This window comes from Capra hircus, chromosome 6 (assembly GCF_001704415.2).
Source record: "Capra hircus breed San Clemente chromosome 6, ASM170441v1, whole genome shotgun sequence".
NCBI lineage: Eukaryota > Metazoa > Chordata > Mammalia > Artiodactyla > Bovidae > Capra > Capra hircus.
The window spans coordinates 13388335-13407555 of record NC_030813.1 but is presented as its reverse complement, the minus strand read 5'-3'; the positions used below and the strand labels follow the sequence as shown (position 1 = coordinate 13407555).

Here is a 19221-nt window from a genome sequence, read left to right as displayed (position 1 = left end):
GAGCTCCACAGTGCACCACACCACCCCAGAAGACCCTCTAAGACCCGCAGGTAGATCTGGCTGAGTCCTATGAAGTCACTACTTTTGCCTAGGGTCTTGGTGCACATGAGACTGTGTGTGCCCTCCAAGAGTGGAGCTCCCGCACTCAAGCCCTGCTAGATGTCAAAACCAAATGCTCTAGAGACTCCTCCTCTTGATGCCAGACCCCCAGGCCTGATGTGGGACTCAGAACCCTCACTCTTGTGGAAGAACTTGTGTAATATAATTGTTCTCCAGTTTGCGGCTTGCCCACCTGGAGTGTTTGGGATTTGATTACATCAAATAAAATCTTGTTGAGTTTCTTCATTATGTCTTTGGATGTAGAATATTTTTTTGTTATTGCTAGGTTCCAGTCTTTTTACTGATGGTCGTTCAGCAGTTAGTTGTGATTTTGGTGTGCTCATGAGAGAAGAGCTCAAAGTCCTTCTGTTCTGCCATCTTTTCACATCATGAAAATGTGGCTCCTTTGTTGTTCATATTGTTGACATCATGTGGTGCTCAAGTTTGAATTCTCAAGAGAGCCTGGGAGTAAACTGGTCCATTAAGGTTACTCCTTTTCTTCCGGTTGTAAGACACACAATTCCAGGGTAGGATAGTAACTTCTGGCTCAGTGGGGCCTGTTTAGGGTAATGACAGATCGCTAAAGGCTTCTCTCCACTCTTGTCTTCCCAGATGGTGATGCAGAGCTCAGCTGGGGCACGCAGCTGACTAGCCTGCAGGTGGCATCTCACACACTATCTCCAGGCCTGGGTCTCTGTCCTAGTTAACCTACTGAAGACACGCAGAGCTCACAGGGGTCTGCAGCAGGCAATGGGTGATTTCTGGGGTGTCTCCTATCCAGTTGTGTATCACCTGGAACTCAAGTTATAGCTTTTATTTACATTTAAAGAGCACCTGCTGTTGTAAACATTAACACATTGTGGACAAGGCTTGGAGAATTACAACTTTTGTTAGATTCATTTTCTCCCAAACAAAAGAAGAGTTTCATAGAGGTAGCCTGGGTCATTTTTCATAGTGAAGTAATTCCAGTAAGCAATTTTCTGCATCTTTTTTTTACTGTGCTGGATCTATATTGTGGCATATTATTCCTAGTGTGGCAATGTAGTCCTACTGCAGCACACAGGCTCTAGAGCTTGCAGGCTCTCTAGGTGCACAGTGCGGGCTTAGTTGCCCTGTGCAATGTGGCATCTTAGTTCCATGACCAGGGATTGAACCCATGTCCCCTGCACTGGAAGGCGGATTCTCAACCATTGGACCACCATGGAAGTCCTGCATCTTTAAAATAAATATTGAGTGACTTGAGCCATGAGTTTGTAATTGGTAAAGACAAATATTTCATTGATATTAATTATAATCAAGCCCTTGCTATTTTTCCATGAAGGAGAAGTAAATGTTCCTTTGTTAATAATGGCTAAAAATCATACAAGTGGTTTATTTACATACATAAATATAGAATATAAGCATAGAAAAAAGACTGAAGCAATATATCAGCAATTATTATCTCTGTGTAGGGAATCTCTAGATGCTTTTTATTTTTCATTGTGTACTCTTCTGAATTTTTCAAATTTTCTATAAGGGGAATGTATTCTTTTTATAATGGTTAAAATCCCTTATAATATATACCAGTAACTACTGTGCAAACAAATGCACAGAAAAAAAAAGACCAGAAGGAAATGAGCCAAAGGGAGTCTTTCATTCATTCTTTGTTCATCCAACGGATCGTTACTGAGCACCTACTATTGCAGAGTCATGGCCGGTTTTGAGCACCGCTATCTCTAGGAACAGACTTTTAGATACTTTTTTTCCTTTCTTTTGTACTTTCTTAAAAGTTTTATTGTGAAGGAATGTCCCTCATGGTCCAGTGGCTAAAACTCTGCATTCCCAATCTGGGCATGCAGCCCAGGTTCGATCCATGGTCAGGGAAGTAGATCCCACATGCTGCAGCTGAGACCCAGCACAACCAAATAAACAAATAATTTTTAAAAGGAAGTTTTATTGTGAATATGTTTTTACTTACAGAATGATAGGGCGTATATTTCTTAAGATTCTGACAGCACTGCAGTTCAGAAAGGAGCATGTCAGCATAACTGTGTAAATGCATTTTAAAAGATGAGTTTTTGAGATAAACACTTATTTTTGAAGTAACATCCCCATAAAAGCTTTTTCCTGCTCCTTGAAAAATTCATTTCTTTAGAAACAGAGCCATAATTTTCAGAAAGAATTTTTATTGGTGGGATTTTATAGTTCCTTCAACATTTGCCTATCTTAAGTAATTATACTTTTTATGAAGAGCAGATTTTACTTATATTTAAATCTTTTTCCCCCCAATTACAAGAGTTAGGGAGTAATAAAAATATACAAATGTATAGTATAAAATTTATTTGAACTTTACAAACTATACCATGTCTTTTTGTGAATAAGATTTTTTATCTGTCAATTTATCTTTTTCAGCCTTTTTCTTCTGTTTTTCTTCTGCTTGTTTTTCAAGATAATCTTTAAGGAGATGGTCCAGTTGTGGTTCATACTGGCTTGCATGTTGCAATCCACCTTCCCTCCCTTCAAAAGATACAAAACATGAGACAACTATATTTTACAGTGGTGTCCATTTCATCATTTCATTCATCACCCATAGTGGCAAATTCAGAGTAGTTCCTACCTGAAACACCCCAGGCACTAACACAAAAGTCAGTTTTAATTCAAAATGCTTGAATTAAATACATTTTTGTTTTACCTTCACAGTGTTGGATCACACGCCCCCATAGTCGATTTTTCCTCAGACAGGCTAAATTTCCCACAATCAACAAATGCCTCCTTCCTCTGGTCAATGCAACATTCATTCTTTTTTCTGAATCAATAAATCCTACTTGTCTGGTCCTTACGCAGGACAGAATAATGATCTCCTTTTCAGCTCCCTGAAAAGCATCTACTGTGGACACCTGCACAGCTTTCATGTTAGGATGGTCGAAGTCCACAGCACTGAGTAGATGACAGAGCTACAGAGGAAAGATGACCAGAATTATGCAGTGCAGACAGTGTCTTCGTGAAGAACCTACACCTCTCCGCCTGCCCTTGGCTGCCATTATCATTTAACTAATAGTGGGTAACTTTCATTTTGTTATTACTCACAGAGACTTAGTCTCTAAAATGATAAATAACTAGGTGATAATATAAGTTACAAACCAAAATCAAAGTGATGATTTATCTATTGCTGGGAACTCATCTGGATATGCTAATTTAGAGTTGATAAACTAATAATGAAACATGAAAAATACTAAAAGTAAATTAATATAAATTAAAACTAGTTAGAAGTAACTGGCTTGTGAGTAGATTAATATCTGGGATCTATCTTTGATTTACTGATAAAATGTAACAATAGTGAAAGAACATTTTGGAAAACAGATTCAATCCCATCTGTCTCAAAACACAAAGCATACACCGTATTTCCTTCCCTCTAATTTGTTTATTTGCATTTTTGCCCCAACAGCTGTAAACGGAATTTAATTAAACCTTGTTAGGTTTACATCTAATTATATAGAAAAAAGCCACAGTAGACAAAAATCTAAATGCTGCTTTTTAATCCCTTAAAGTCCTAAAAGCTTTTCTAGCACCAAACCAATACAACCTAAAGCACAATGAATGTAATAACAAATATTATAATATGAAATTATAATATTTAATAATGATAAGTATCATCATATGTAATACAGACCTTGTACATCTGGGATTTGTATAATGTTATCACCCCAATCATGGAGCCCGCTATTCCACTTGCAATCAGTGATTGAATCAACTTGAGTGTAAAAGCAGCTTCTGCCACATTATGAAAGCTGTTACCTCTTTCAATCTGGAATAAGAAACAGACCTAGATTATATTTCCCAGAAATGCTACAGAAAGTCCAAGAAAGTCATACAGACAACAACAATACAATTAAAACAGGAAACTAAACTGGGTTGACTCTTATCAACATTAATGTTATTTACCTGTTCCAGTCCTTTTACGTTATAGAAACACAGAGTTGGGAGCCATTCCAGTAAAGGGCTCCTCTCTGTTTCGGAAATGCCATTCATGAGATTTCCTTCATAAAACAGATCATTAGCAATAGCACTGATTGTGGGGTGACAACGGTACTGAGTTCTCAACAGAATTGGCTTGTGACCCTAAGAAATTTAAGTACAGAAAAATAAGGAATTAAAACATTTTTTTCCTTAGGGGAAAAAAAATCCACAATAATATTTTAAAGTTTAGAACTACTGCCATATTGTGCTCTTAGTAAATGAATTACAACCATGATAAAATGGACTATAAATAAAAAGAACTTTAAAAAAATTAATAAAAATATTTTCATAGTAAACTTTTTAATATTAAAATTATAAAACAAACAAATCTTAGACTAGTAAATTTGGTATCTAACATTGTACCTTCAGAACCTGTGTGGAGTTGGCCTAACACTAAATTGAAAAGAAATCTTTAAAAACAAATCAGAAATTGTTGGTGATAACCCATTAATGTTCCTCCTTGGGTACAAGCTATTTTTCACTCTGAATCTTCAAACAAGTTTCCAATTTTGCTAACACGTCATAAACTAATTCCCATCTATTTCAGGGCTCTCCTGGTCTTTATTTGCAAAATGTTCTATAATACTGTTTGAACATTTTGAAAAGTTACAAGGTACTCTGATAATAATATGTAATAAAATGCAGGGTTGGTGATCACATGGACAAAGCAGAAAAATATGTGAGGAAAAAAATCAATCCCCAAAACTCTTTTAGGGCATAAATTTATGAACAGACAACCCATCAAATGGAAGAAAATATTTACAAATTATATATCTGATAAGGAACTAATATCCAAAATACATAAAGAACCCCTACAACTGAACAATAGAAACAACCCAATTCAAAATTGGCAAAGGGCTTGAACAGGCATTTTTCCAAAGATAATGCATGAAAGATGTTCAACATCATCATACATTAGGGAAAACACAATGAGATACCGCTTCACACCTATTAAGATAGCTATTAATTTTTTAAAAATGAAAAATAACATTATGGTAAAGATGTGGAAAAATTAGAACTCTTGCACATTGCTGTTGGGAATGTACAATGGTACAGTTGCTATGGAAAACAGTTTGACAGTTTCTCAAAAGTTGGACATAGAAATAGCATCGAAAGCTGAAATGAAAAAAGAGAAAAGAAATAGCATCAGACCCGCAGATGCACTTGGGCTCTTCAACAGTGGACATGGATGAGAGAAATGTCATAGCCTGTTTTTATTTTATAGCAAAATCAATATACTTACTACCCACTACTAAAATTCACAGGGGAAAGGTTCATTTTATTGTTAGGTTATTAGTGCGCTCCTTTTCTTTAAGATGAGTACTTTCTAAACGACTCCAATTAAAACAATTTTAGGGCAAGGACCTGGTCTTGCCCTAAATCTATTGTATTTTCTATCAACCTACACAGTGAATAATCAGTAAATGATAACTCTGTATGAATTCAGAAGTAGTACCATTAAGCAGAGTCGGTCAAAAAGAGTTTGTTCCAGTCCATTTTCGTGAGCTGCATCAGAACCCTGAATAGTAGGAGGAAGCTGTTTGGGATCTCCAACAAGTATCAGCTTTTCACACTCAAACCTACAACAAAATTCTAAAAATTAATCTAAGCAATGAGAAAAATATGCATTAATATCATTTATTGCACTGTTTTCTAAAATGTATTTCAAAGAATCTGAATACCATGAAGTGTACTGAGAACATACAAGGCTTAATAGTGCTGCTAGGTGTATTCAAAGGCTTTAAAAAGTTATGCTTAAGTAAAGAATCCTCTACATAACTTTACTTTTTTCCACATAAAACCTATTAAGTGTCCCCTGCCTTGGCAAGGAATCAGTATTTCACAGAACACACTTTGATAATAATGATTTTTAGAATCTATAAACTTAAGACTTAAAAACTTTCTTAGCTTAAACTCATTTAGCTTAAACTTTTGTTTTACAGATGAAGCCTATTAGGTTCTCAGGGGTTAAATGTCTTTTTAAATAGGAGTAATATATAGCAGGGGAAAACCCAAGTTTTGTAGAAAAACCTATATCCAAGTTTTAGCTCTATTATATTCTATGGACACAGCAAGTTATTTAATCTCTACAGTGTCAGTATTTTCATCAGTAACCTTGATATAATAGTACCTTGCAAGGATTATTGCTGTTGTAAGGATTTAAGCATGTAATGTGTTTAGTATACAGTAGATGCTCCATAAATATTGCTCCTCTACCCTCTACGCAGGGCCTTACTCTCTCCATCCCTGGCTCCTGATTAGGGTGACCAACTGTTTCTGGTGCCCAGGACTGTCCCACTTTAAACCCTGAAAGCCCCCTGATGCAGGAACCTCCCAAGTCTCAAGCAGAGCGTAACAGTTGATGCCCTCCTCCCTCATCCTTTACGCCTGGGGAAAAAGATCTGTAAATTCACCAAAATAATTGTGTGCTTTATTTTAAAAGTGTTTGTTAATGTTACATCCCCATTTTTTTTTAAGGGAAGAAACCCCATACTTTTGGTTATGATGTGTAGAGATTTATTGCCATATATATTGCATCAAAATATATTAACATAAAAGTACTGGTGAAGTAAAATCTTTCTTGTGTATTTTCAACACTTGTAAACTGGAAATCAGAAGATTAAATATTTACTATAAAGAAGGAAAAAGCAAAACAACAAAGAGGGACAGAACAAGGCCTAGGACTTGAGCCTATTAGTCTGGGCTAGTTTAGCACACCCTCCTCTACCTTTAGGATTCCTCAGAAAGAGAAGCTTTAAAAGCAGTGTTTCAATGGGCTGAGACAGCTTAGAAGACTTCATAGTTTCCTAAGTTTTAGTAGATAAATTTTCATTTTCAACTTATTTTTCTTTATATATGTTATCTACTTTCATAATCTAAAAACTATTCTCGAACCTAAACACTGGAATTATATCAAGGTATTCTTCAGTAGAGTTAGGTTCTTAAACCGTGACTAAAGAGGCACCTTTAATCTGGTTAAGAGATCTGCAATGTTCCAACAGAATCCTAGCACCAGAACTTTCGAGGCTTTTATGAATTATGTGATTCAGGTGTCTAAATTGTGATCTAACCAAATTTTGATATACTAACTCCTCCCCACCTCAAATTTCCTTTTAGATTCTTTTAAAGAATCAGTTTAGTACTTGCATTGCTAGGAATTTTCACAAAAGTTTGGTAAGAGTTTCAACTGAGGAAATGTTTGAAATAACTGTAACATCCGAGAGTCTTTGGAAAAGAACCCCTTGGGTTACCTTGCAATGGGAAGGAGAGAAGCAGGTTCTGTCATTTGACTACACTCATCCAGGACAACCACAGGGAATTTCAGATCATTCATGCATGGGAACGGGCAGGCTGCACAGGTAACTCCAACTACTCGAACCTTCATTGTAATGAGAATGTTATTAACAACTATTAAACAAAAGAATATACTTACCAAAGAACTTCTAGGCTAAAATCATAAATGAGCTGCTGCTACTAAGTCACTTCAGTTGTGTCTGACTCTGTGTGACCCCGTAGACGGCAGCCCACCAGGCTCCGCCATCCCTGGGATTCTCCAGGCAAGAACACTGGAGTGGGTTGCCATTTCCTTCTCCAATAAATGAGCTAGTCCTAATTTAATCAGCACCAATCAGAAAATAGGCCACTTGACATCTACATTTTCATTATTCCCACATAAGGAATTCCTCTTAAAAGAATTTTATTTGTTAAAAAAAAAGAATTTTATTTATGAACAAGTGACACCAATGAGCAATAGATTATAGTAACATATCAGTATGTTGGATAAGGATGTAAAATAAGTGTGCGTGTGCTAGTCACTCAGTCGTGTCCAACTCTTTGCAACCCCATGGACTATAGCCCACCAAGCTCTTCTGTCCATGGAATTCTCCAGGAAAGAATACTGGAGTGGGTTGCCATTCTCTTCTCTAGGGGATCTTCCCAAGTCAGGGATCAAACCCTGGTCTCCTGCATTGGAGACAGATTCTTTACCATCTGAGCCACCAGAGAAGCTCAAGTAGGTTCACATAAATGACTAATTTGCACTAGCTGAGTGTAGTCAAACTAAGCCCTTCTGGATTTGGTTGGGGAGAAAGGAGGGAAGTTAAGTCCATACTTGGGATAATAAAAAGCTAGTCTGAAGCATTCTGAGGGCTCCTAGAACCAAAACTTTTTGTAGACATTATTATTTCCAATTTTCTCTCCTTCACCATGAGAGTATTGATTACTCATCCACACCCTTTACTGTATGACTTTGCAGCGCTTCCCACCAGAGAAGTAGGTGAAGTATATTTCCCAGCCCCACTGATGCTGGGCTTGGTCACATGACCCTGTTATAGCAAATGCAATGTTAGCAGACATGCTATGAACAAAAGCTTTACATGTGTCTATAGGATCCAGCCTGCCCTCCTGCACTTCTGCCATCTGTCAGGAGAGGGCCATCATGCCACAGACAGCTGTTCTCAGAATGAGAGGTTTGACCTACACCACCTGACCGTAGAATCACTGAATCATGAAGTTTGTTGTCTTCAGTTACTGAGATTTTGTTTGCTAAGCAATGGTATTTCAGCAGTAGCTCACTGAAACGGTGCCAAGCACCTTGATTGTCCCAAACCTCTTGCAGAAAGTGACCCATGTCCACCCTGTCCAACAAGTCAACAACCCTCTTTTCTTCCACTCCCTTTTCTTCCCCCATGCTTTGTTTTATAGGAGAAAGCTACTGAAGACTTCTTTCCTCAAAGCTGACACCCTGTCTTAAGCCAGAACTTGACAAGGGCGATGATGCTACTTGCTACAGCCAGAGACCCTATGTGTCCAATGTGGGCTCCCAATACATGGGATCCATGGTCTGAGCCTCCCAGGTTCTTGGACACATTTCAGACAGACCCTGAAGGGCTTGGTTTTCTAGGAGAGCATCAAAGATGAAATTCACTTGGATATTTGGCCCACTGTCAATAAAGTAAAACATGGATTGCATAGACAAGCTCACTTTAGTTGACTCTAAGCTATCATAGTTGGGTTTTATTTATTTACTTAAGGGAAATAAATAGGAATAATATTTATCTCAATAGGAATAAAAATAATATAAATTGTATATATAAATTAAAGAAATAAACAACTGACACTGTTTCCTCTCACCTGTTTCAGCAAGGTTTTATTGGTCCCCAGTTTATGCTGCTCAATACTTTTCCTCACATAGACTCTTTCCACAGGGGTCAAGTCTTCCTTCATGAGTGCATGTAGTTCTTTTAATTGTTCATTTTCATTTTCTGAGCCAGCATACAAACTTAAAAAACAATTACATAAAAGAATACCCTTTTATTCTATTTTAGTAGTATCACAGAAATGCAAAACACAAGAGTTCCTAAATTAACACCAAGAAAAAGGCTTTCTCTAGTCTTCTTCAAAAACCAAATTTAAGGTAAGAGTTATGTAAAATTATACTTCTGTGCACTTTTGTGTGACTTTTGGATTTTGGCATTCTTACCTGTAAGGTAAAACTGGCTTGGCAATCTTTCTGACACTCCCAACTCTGACAAACTTTTCAAATCCAAGACTAAGAAGCCTTTAAAGAAAACAGGGTGAAACAGATTTACTGTTTAGAAAACAGAATCTAAAACAAACTTTCATATAATATACACATTATTAAAATAACTTTGTATAACAATATATTTTATAGTCATGTAGTTTAATGTGAAATGCCTAAACTCAAAGGCAATGTAGCTGAAAAACTTTTTATAAAATGTATTTCAGAGAATTTTTTAAAATATGTATTATCTTATGTTGAGGGCTCATGAAATGTTCATAAAATACTGATGTTAGAATTTATCACAAATAAAATTGCCCTAGGGGCTCCCTGACAATCTACTGATCAAGACTTTGTTCTCTCACTGCTGTGGCCCAGTTCCATCCCTGGTTGAGGAATTATAGAAGATCCCACAAGCGGCATGGCATGGCCAAAAAAAAAAAAAAACCCCACAAAAATAAACAAAAAAGACAAAACTGCCCTAAAGACATCGTGGAAAGCAATAGCTACCATATATTTAACATCAAGATTTAGTGGGAAGAGTGTTAGCCTCTTTATATACCTTGCCTTGATAATTTAATACTCCTTACAGCTCTGCACGGTATCTCATCTTAGAGATGAGGAACTGAAACTCAGCTCTAAGTCAGGTATTTTGCTAAGTCAGGCCACATGGCTAATAAGTGAGGCAATCATGAATCAAATCTGGGCAAGTCTGTCTACCTCCAAAAGATATGGGTGACTGTTCTTCCACACCCGTGACCCCCCTAGTAAGGGCTTTGTGCAGCAGCAGCCCTCTCCCTTCCCTCTTCCGTATCTTACAGCTCCTGCTTTATGTGAGGAACAGAGGAGGGACTCATTGAACATCCAGACTTCTGAAACATCTATCACCTCAAATGGGGAATAAAGAACTGGAAAATGAAAGAAACTATGGCTCTCCAAACATCGTTTTCCTAGATAATCTTGAAGCAATTTGTTTAATGTCAATCAATACATGAATAGACTTCAAGTTTTGCATTTTTTAAGTTTTTATCTTGGATAGCAGCTATTTTTCAGTCTGAAAAACTAGTTGATATATGTTTTTCAATATAAGTGTGTTAATTTTATGAGAACAGTGTAGTATCCTCATCATATCATGGGCAAAAAATATTTTATTTCTTCTAAAGAAATTCTTCATCCTATTCTGTCCATTGCAGTTGAAATGCATTATCCAAGAACATAGCTAAATGTCAGTTCAGTGTGAAGAAATGTCTGGGTCCAGCTTACACGCAGTTGGGATAGATACAGATCCTAAATGCAGTCCACAATCCTCAGGCCCTCATCAGAGGCTTAAGCATTAAAGAATCTCTTCTCTGTTTTTTGTTTCCTTTCATAGTCAGTCCTCACTCTTCTGGCTTCTTGATTTTTCTCTTCTAAACAGATCAGAGTTAAATTTTTATCTCAAGCTAAGCAATCTAAAGTTCTTTCTAGTTTGTCCCCAAGTAACTGCTCATTATCCTGAGTCAAAAAATATCCTCAGCCACTGTTTTAGATTACTTAGAATAGTACACACAGGTAGAACTTGCCTAGAGGGCAATTTTACAAAGTATATCAAGAAGCTTTAAAATGTTCATACCTTTTGTTCTAGGCCTAGGTTTGTCCTCAGAAAAGAATCAGAAATGGAGACAAAGATTTATGTTTAAGGATCTTGGTTACAATATTATTTATAATAGCAAAAGCTTGGAAAGACCTTACTGATCAAAAATTGTTTATAGATCAAAAATCATGGCATATAATAGAGCTATGGGGAGGGAGGTGGGAGGGGGGTTCAGGAAGGGGAACACGTGTACACCCGTGGCAGATTCATGTTGATGTGTGGCAGAACCAATACAATATTGTAAAGTAATTAGCCTCCAATTAAAATAAATAAATTTAAATTTAAAAAAACAGAGGTATGACAATTTTGGTTTCTAAGACAATACCATAAAGAAATAATCTGAGTTAAAAAAAAAAAGCAGGACACAAAACAAACAGTATATACTGTTGAAAACTAAGTTTGGAAAACAAAATGAATGTGTGTATATGTATTGCAAGTCTGTAAAGAGATGTAATAAAATGTTAGGGCTGCATATTTTCTACTATACCCATTACCTAATGCAATTATAAAAGTTAATTTTTTAAAAAGCTGTACTTATAAATAATGGATTATTTCTCCTAACTAAACTTTATCATTTGTGTTGAAATTCAGATCATTAAACATTGGAATACTGGTAAAACATTATGTGATACCTTCTTTGCGTTTTTTAAAAATCTTACACAAAAATCTTACCCTGTATAACAGATTGCACTATTGCTTCCATGAAACAGCAAGAGGCTAACCTTTTAGTTTGTAAGTAGGAAAAAAGATCAAGCTTCCCTGGTGGCTCAGTAGTAAAGAATCTGCCTGCCAATGCAGGAGACATGGGTTTAATCCCTGGGTTAAACCCGTGGAAGAATGGATCGAGAAGATCCCCTGGAGAAGGAAATGGCAACCCACTCCAGTATTCTTGCCTGGAAAATCCCACGGACAGAGGAGCCTGGTGGGCTACAGTCCATGGGGCCATAAAGAGTTGGATATGATTTAATAACTAAACAACAGCAACAAGGAAAAAAATCATACACGAAATCTGATGATTTTGGCACAAGGATGGGACAAAGGTAAAACTAAAGGTGGATCCCTCTTATTGAAACCAAAACATAATTTAATCAAACTGTTAGCTATTTTACTATTATGTGTTCATACAGGAAGGTAGACGAGAGAACAACCTGTAACTTGGTTCTGCAATTTTAGCCTACTTTCAAAGTAGCCACCCTAAGCTCCTGGGTCGGAGACAAAGGACTTTTACTCATGGCATAGGAAGCAGCATAAGCACTAACGTGTCTACAGTGGTTTCCTGTGGTGCCCAAGTCGTATGAGGAAACACAGAGAATGCAGACGGACACCTGCACTGTAGTGGACTGTAGGAAAGGAACACTGAGCCTGGACATCCACTATTTTTGTAACAAGAAATCAGCAGCTCTGCTGTTGGTCCTGGAGGGAGATATCACGTCATCAGTCAAGGTTGCTTACTGCAAACACAACTGGGAAAATGTGTTGGGTTAGCGTGGTCAGGCCACGCATGGTGGATTGCCTCCCCCAACAACATATGTCCTTGGCTAGATTTTTACATGAGTATCCCATCCTGTGTCAAAACTGTCAGGTTTCGTATGTATTTTATCCTACTTACAAACTATTAAGTCAGCCTCTTCCTGTTTCATGGACTCTGGTTCTTGAGTCAGAGACAAAGGCCTTGCCTGTCCGGCATGCCCAGCACAAATGTGCATGGACATTCAGGGCCCATGGTAGACTGCCTCTCAACAGCAACCTAAAACATCAGGCATTTAAATACACCTGTCCTACCTACCCAAGAAGCACTCTATCAACAGCTACATTAGTAGAAGAAGAAATTAGAAGTTTCCACGGTCTTGGATTTCCAACTGTAAGAGCTTCACATTTTTCAAATAGTTGCACAAAAAACAAAATCACCACGGCCAGCAAGTAACTCTTTCCTGCTCCAAAAACGCCTAATTATTTTCAAGGGGGGAAGAAAAGTAAAGGCAATATTGTAAATAAATTTCTGAAAAGCACAAGAAATATCTCATCCATCCATCTCCCTCTCTCCTTCATTTAATTAATTTATTTAAAAATATTGTGTGCCCACCTTGTGTTTAATTAGCACAAGGAGTAAATGCATAGATAATCAAAGACTTTCACATTTAACGAGACCACAGTCTACTTAGGAAGATAGACAAGTAAAGAACAATGATAAAACAATACGGTTAAGTAACGCTATTGGCATCAGAGAAAGAACATCTCTCTTTCCTTCGGTGGAGATGGGAACACTTCCTAAAAATAAAAAGAATAGAACTAAGTCTTCCAGGTAAGATATTCCAACTCTTAAGGGAAGGATCATTCCAGGCAGAGAGGTGACAAAGCATGAAGCTGGTAAGTATTTCTGTATGGCCTGTAGCAAAAAGGCAAGAGAGGAGGCGGTCTGACAAAGACGACAAGGGGATAAATCGCAAAGAGTTTTGCTTGCTAAGGCTAAAGGTTTGAATTATATTTTAAAGGCCAATGGAAATCAACGAAGAATTTTAAGCAATGGAACTGACTTAATCAGATTTTTTTTTTTTTTAAAGAAAAACTACTTGAGTGGATGGTATGGACCTAACAGAAGCAGAAGATATTAAGAAGAGGTGGCAAGAATACACAGAAGAACTGACCAAAAAAGATCTTCATGACCCGGATAATCACAATGGTGTGATCATTCATCTAGAGCCAGACATCTTGGAATGTGAAGTCAAGTGGGCCTTAGAAAGCATCACTATGAACAAAGCTAGTGGAGGTGATGGAATTCCAGTGGAGCTATTTCAAATCCTGAAAGATGATGCTGGGAAAGTGCTGCACTCAATATGCCAGCAAATTTGGAAAACTCAGCAGTGGCCACAGGACTGGAAAAGGTCAGTTTTCATTCCAATCCCAAAGAAAGGCAATGCCAAAGAATGCTCAAACTACCAAACAATTGCACTCATCTTACATGCTAGTACAGTAATGCTCAAAATTCTCCAAGCCAGGCTTCAACAATATGTGAACCGTGAACTTCCTGGTGTTGAAGCTGGTTTTAGAAAAGGCAGAGGAACCAGAGATCAAATTGCCAACATCCGCTGGATCATGGAAAAAGCAAGAGAGTTCTAGAAAAACATCTATTTCTGCTTTATTGGCTATGCCAAAGCCTTTGACTGTGTGGATCACAATACACTGTGGAAAATTCTGAAAGAGATGGGAATACCAGACCACCTGACCTGCCTCTTGAGAAATCTGTATGCAGGTCAGGAAGGAACAGTTAGAACTGGACATGGGACAATAGACTGGTTCCAAATCAGGAAAGGAGTACATCAAGGCTGTATATTGTCACCCTACTTATTTAACTTCTATGCAGAGTAAAGTACATCATGAGAAACGCTGGGCTGGAAGAAGCACAAGCTGGAATCAAGATTGCCAGGATAAATATCAATAACCTCAGATATGCAGATGATACCACCCTTATGGCAGAAAGTGAAGAGGAACTACAAAGCCTCTTGATGAAAGTGAAAGAGGAGAATGAAAAAGCTGGCTTAAAGCTCAACATTCAGAAAACGAAGATCATGGCATCCGGTCCCATCACTTCATGGGAAATAGACGGGGAAACAGTGGAAACAGTGTCAGACTTTATTTTGGGGGGCTCCAAAATCACTGCAGATGGTGACTGCAGCCATGAAATTAAAACACGCTTACTCCTTGGAAGAAAAGTTATGACCAACCTAGATAGCATATTCAAAAGCAGAGACATTACTTTGCCGACTAAGGTCCGTCTAGTCAAGGCTATGGTTTTTCCAGTGGTCATGTACGCATGTGAGAGTTGGACTGTAAAGAAGGCTGAGTGCCGAAGAATTGACGGTTTTGAACTGTGGTGTTGGAGAAGACTCTTGAGAGTCCCTTGGACTGCAAGAAGATCCAACCAGTCCATTCTGAAGGAGATCAGCCCCAGGATTTCTTTGGAAGGAATGATGCTAAAGCTGAAACTCCAGTACTTTGGCCACCTCATGTGAAGAGCTGACTCATTGGAAAAGACTGTGATGCTGGGAGGGATTGGGGGCAGGAGGAGAAGGGGACGACAGAGGATGAGATGGCTGGATGGCATCACTGACTCGATGGACGTGAGTCTGAGTGAACTCCAGGAGTTGGTGATGGACAGGGAGGCCTGGGATGCTGCAATTCATGGGGTCACAAAGAGTCGGACACGACTGAGCGACTGAACTAAATGGAACTTGAGTGAAGCCTGGCTTGTTGCAGTTCATGGTGTTGCAAAGAGTTGGATACAACTTAGCAACTGAACAACAACTTGAGTGAAAATATGAAGAAAGGAAAAACTAAAGGTAGATCAATTAGAAAGCTGTGTGAGATCATGATAACTAATACATGCTAACTTTACTAAGTGCCTCCCATGTGCCAGGTACCATTCTGAGCTCTTTATCTATGTTAACATTTGATCCCCCAAACCTATGAGACAGATGCTATTATCAAACTTTATTTTACAGAGGAGGGAATGAAAGCTAAGAGAGCCCACACTCTCACTAACTAGGCGATATGGAGGTATGTTAAAGGCCTGGATTGAGTGGGTACAAATGAGCAGGAGAGGATAGAAAATATGAAATGAAAATGAAACATCAGTATGAAAAATAGGAGGAAACGAGAAGGGACATCTCAGTGACTGATCTAATGGGGGGAAAGAAACAGTAAGAGAGAGGGAGGAGGGTTAAGAGAAAATCACTTATCTAGAGAGAAAGGTACTGAAGGGGGTTCAGGTTTGAAAAAATCTATTGAGTTATTCTGGAATCTTGTTTGACTAGGAAATTACAAAGGTGCAGACTGAGTGACACAGCTTATATAACAATGTATTTACTATTAGAACTGTTTTCTTTCCTGCTTCTTACCGTGGATGATCGTGATAGGGAGGGTGTGAGTTGCCAGTTCCTTCGCTTCTTCAACACTCTGGCGTGATGCCATCATTTGCGCTATCTGAATTAGAGCTGCAGCCTGATCCTTGTTTAACTTGTGCGCCTGAATTAACTCACTAGCCAACTTCAATGTTGCTTCTATACTGAGTAGTTCAAATTTTGTGTTGATATTTGAGAAGGCTGGTGGGATAAACTTTCTCTTATTGACTCTCTTGTTGTTCATTGTAGTTGATGAAGACCTAGTAAAAAGGCAGCGTGAAAAAGATTTTTTTAAATGAAAGGCTTTTGAAACAGGTAAGTAGACCTATTTGTAACTTAGCCTTCACTTTATAAGCATCACAGAGAATGGTTTTTTTGAAGACACAAATGAACATATACCCCAGTTTGGAGGAGGGTGGATGAAAACAGAACATTTGTTGAAAACCTACTATACGCTGGCAGTATGCTAAGCATTTTATGTTACTTGATGTAATCTTCACAACAACACTAAGTACTTATTTATCCCATATAGAGGTATAGAAATATTAACCTTTTCCCCAAAAGCACACAGTTAATAAGTGGTATGCTAATTTTAAAGCCCATGGTCTGTTAAAGAAAACCAACTAAGACAATTAATATAGCTTCCATTTAAGGTAAAATGGAAATAAACTGGTTTTATTTCTATTAAGACCGAATTTTAAAAAAAGACTGAATTCATTTCAAAGTAGATAAATGACATAATGGATAAGGATATTTACCTTTTTACCTAGGACTTCATTATGGTGAAAAAAAATGAAATACCACAAGTTAGATCATAACATTCCAAATTAGAATGTAGACTTTTTCTATCACTTTACAGTAAATTCAACATGTCACTTCCAATTTTTTAAAGAAAGGGACAAGGTGGTTGAGAAATTAAAAAAGATATAGGTTATGTCAAGAATAAGATCAGTATCAATACATATACTGTATTAAAGCTGTAAAATGTTACATAATTTTAAATGTTTAATAATTTGCAACATAAAAGTACAGATAAATAAAAAAATAAAAGCACTCAAAAGATCCTTAAGAAATTATTCCTTAAAAAACGAAAAAAAAAAAAATGAAAAATATCTGCAGTAACCCTTGTTAGCCCCAACCACAATAAATAAATAAACAGATTAATTGTTGGGAAATGATGTGTACCTCCCCTTTCTCTTTTTAACTACTAACGAAGAGGAACCCCATAATCCCTGAAAGAAAATTAACACTTTGTTGGCAAAAATTTATGTAATGTACTTTTACTCCATTTTCATACTCATGATTAGTCACCATTTTTGAATACCACCAATGACCCAAAGGTAAACACTGACTTACATTGCTATCAGGTACTGTGTTAGAGGCAGAGTAGCTGGATTAAAGTAGTCACGAATATTCTTTAAAGTGGTCAGCTCTGTGCTGGCATTACAAACCAATAAGGCGTGGACCACTGCTATAGACGGAATACAAAAAATGAACATTTAATATAAACAAATGGACAAAAAAAATTAAAAAAAAAAACTATTAAATGTCCATATAACTCAGTTATATGGATTAGTCACAACATAAAATAAACCCTTAAGTATATGCAGAAGTCCTTTTATCCATTAGACCAGTATACTACCTGCTCATTCATACTTTATAAACTGCATAACACATCAAATTTGGACTTCCATATATCAGTTAATGAAACAAGAACAACTGTTAGGGCATGGCGACACTGCTTAACAGCTGGCAGTTCCATTTAATCAGCATACCACATTGTACTATATAATAGCGTGTGTGTAATTTGAACATTTTTTCCCTCAGTTATTTTATAGAAATATAAGGAAAGCAGAAGATTAGAATGCTGTTTATTGGTGAGGAAACAACTGCAACAAATATGAAAATATGCATTCGAAAAATGACAAGTGTTCACTTAATTAGACTCTTATTGAACTCAAGCTGATTGACAAGGTTTATTCAGTTCTAAAGGGAAAAAACAAATCAAGTTTAAAAAGTCTATGAAATAGGCGAAATGGGTCATTAAATGCCGTGTCTTAGTTATGGATCAAATTCAACCATCAGAAATTATTCCAGAGATCAAAATGTATAGAGAAGTAACAGATTCATAGAATTGGATAGGGATTCAGCTTACCAGGTTGGGAAGATCCCCTGGAGAAGGGAAAGGCTACCCACTCCAGTATTCTGGCCTCAAGAATTCCATGGGCTATATATAGTCCATGGGTTCGCAAAGAACCAGACACAACTGAGTGACCTTCACTTTCAGTTTGAGCTTACTAAAGCTTTCTTTATTAAAAACTAATAATAATTTAAAAATTAAATAAATAAGGCTCATACCCTATTGTGTTATTAAGAATTTCTTGGGACCTCCTTGGCAATCTAGAGGTTAAGACTCCATGCTCCCAATACAGGGGGCACAGGTTGACTCCTGGTTAGGGAACTAAGATCCTGCATGCCACACAATACGGCCAAAAAGAAAAAAGAATTTCTAAAGGCAGATGATAAAATAGCCTCAAAATGAAAATCATCGTATCCAACTGCTCACAAAATCTCTTGTAAAATCTACAAGACCTTCTCAATATAAAAATGGTTTATTAAATGTTTACTACTAGAATAAACCAAGAGAATTAAATAAATCAAGAACCAGAACTTGTAAGCAATTAAGAAAATTCTTATTTTTAGAAATCAAGTATATACCATGTAAAATTTAACTATCACAGAACACTTAAGTGAGAGGTCAAGATTTTACTGTACTGTTTTAGCGCTCTGGGACTTGAGCTATAGAAATATTCTGTCTACATGTTTTTAGGAACATCGTATACAGTCATAGGAAGAAGTGAAAGTGAAAGTAGCCCAGTCGTGTCTGACTCTGTGACACCCCGCTGTCTGACTCTATTATGATCCATGGAATTCTCTAGGCCAGAAGACTGGAGTGGGTAGCCTTTCCCTTGTCCGGTGGATCTTCCCGACCCAGGAATCAAACTGGGGTCTCCTGCATTGCAGGTGGATTCTTTACCAACTGAGCTATTAGGGAAGCCCAATAGGAAGTAGAG

The 19221-nt window shown here is 37.3% G+C and overlaps 1 protein-coding gene across 5 annotated transcripts in view; it reads right to left on the bottom strand.

Moving 5' to 3' along the window:
- ZGRF1 (zinc finger GRF-type containing 1) overlaps positions 2245-19221 on the bottom strand; it is a 55727-nt gene continuing 38750 nt past the window's right edge. For 2 of the 5 annotated variants that reach the window (XM_013964465.2, XM_018049212.1), the window contains exons 20-30: positions 17504-17618; positions 16145-16407; positions 13036-13195; positions 9578-9655; positions 9229-9376; positions 7347-7474; positions 5552-5675; positions 4021-4197; positions 3749-3883; positions 2771-3032; positions 2246-2595 (exon numbers count right to left, since the gene is read on the bottom strand). In XM_013964465.2, the coding sequence (XP_013819919.2) occupies positions 2435-2595; positions 2771-3032; positions 3749-3883; positions 4021-4197; positions 5552-5675; positions 7347-7474; positions 9229-9376; positions 9578-9655; positions 13036-13195; positions 16145-16407; positions 17504-17618 (1751 nt within the window). In that variant the 3' untranslated portion in view covers positions 2246-2434. Of the gene's footprint in view, positions 2596-2770; positions 3033-3748; positions 3884-4020; positions 4198-5551; positions 5676-7346; positions 7475-9228; positions 9377-9577; positions 9656-13035; positions 13196-16144; positions 16408-17503; positions 17619-19221 lie in introns of those variants that run through there. The other 3 variants (XM_018049209.1, XM_018049210.1, XM_018049211.1) reach the window with 3 other exon arrangements.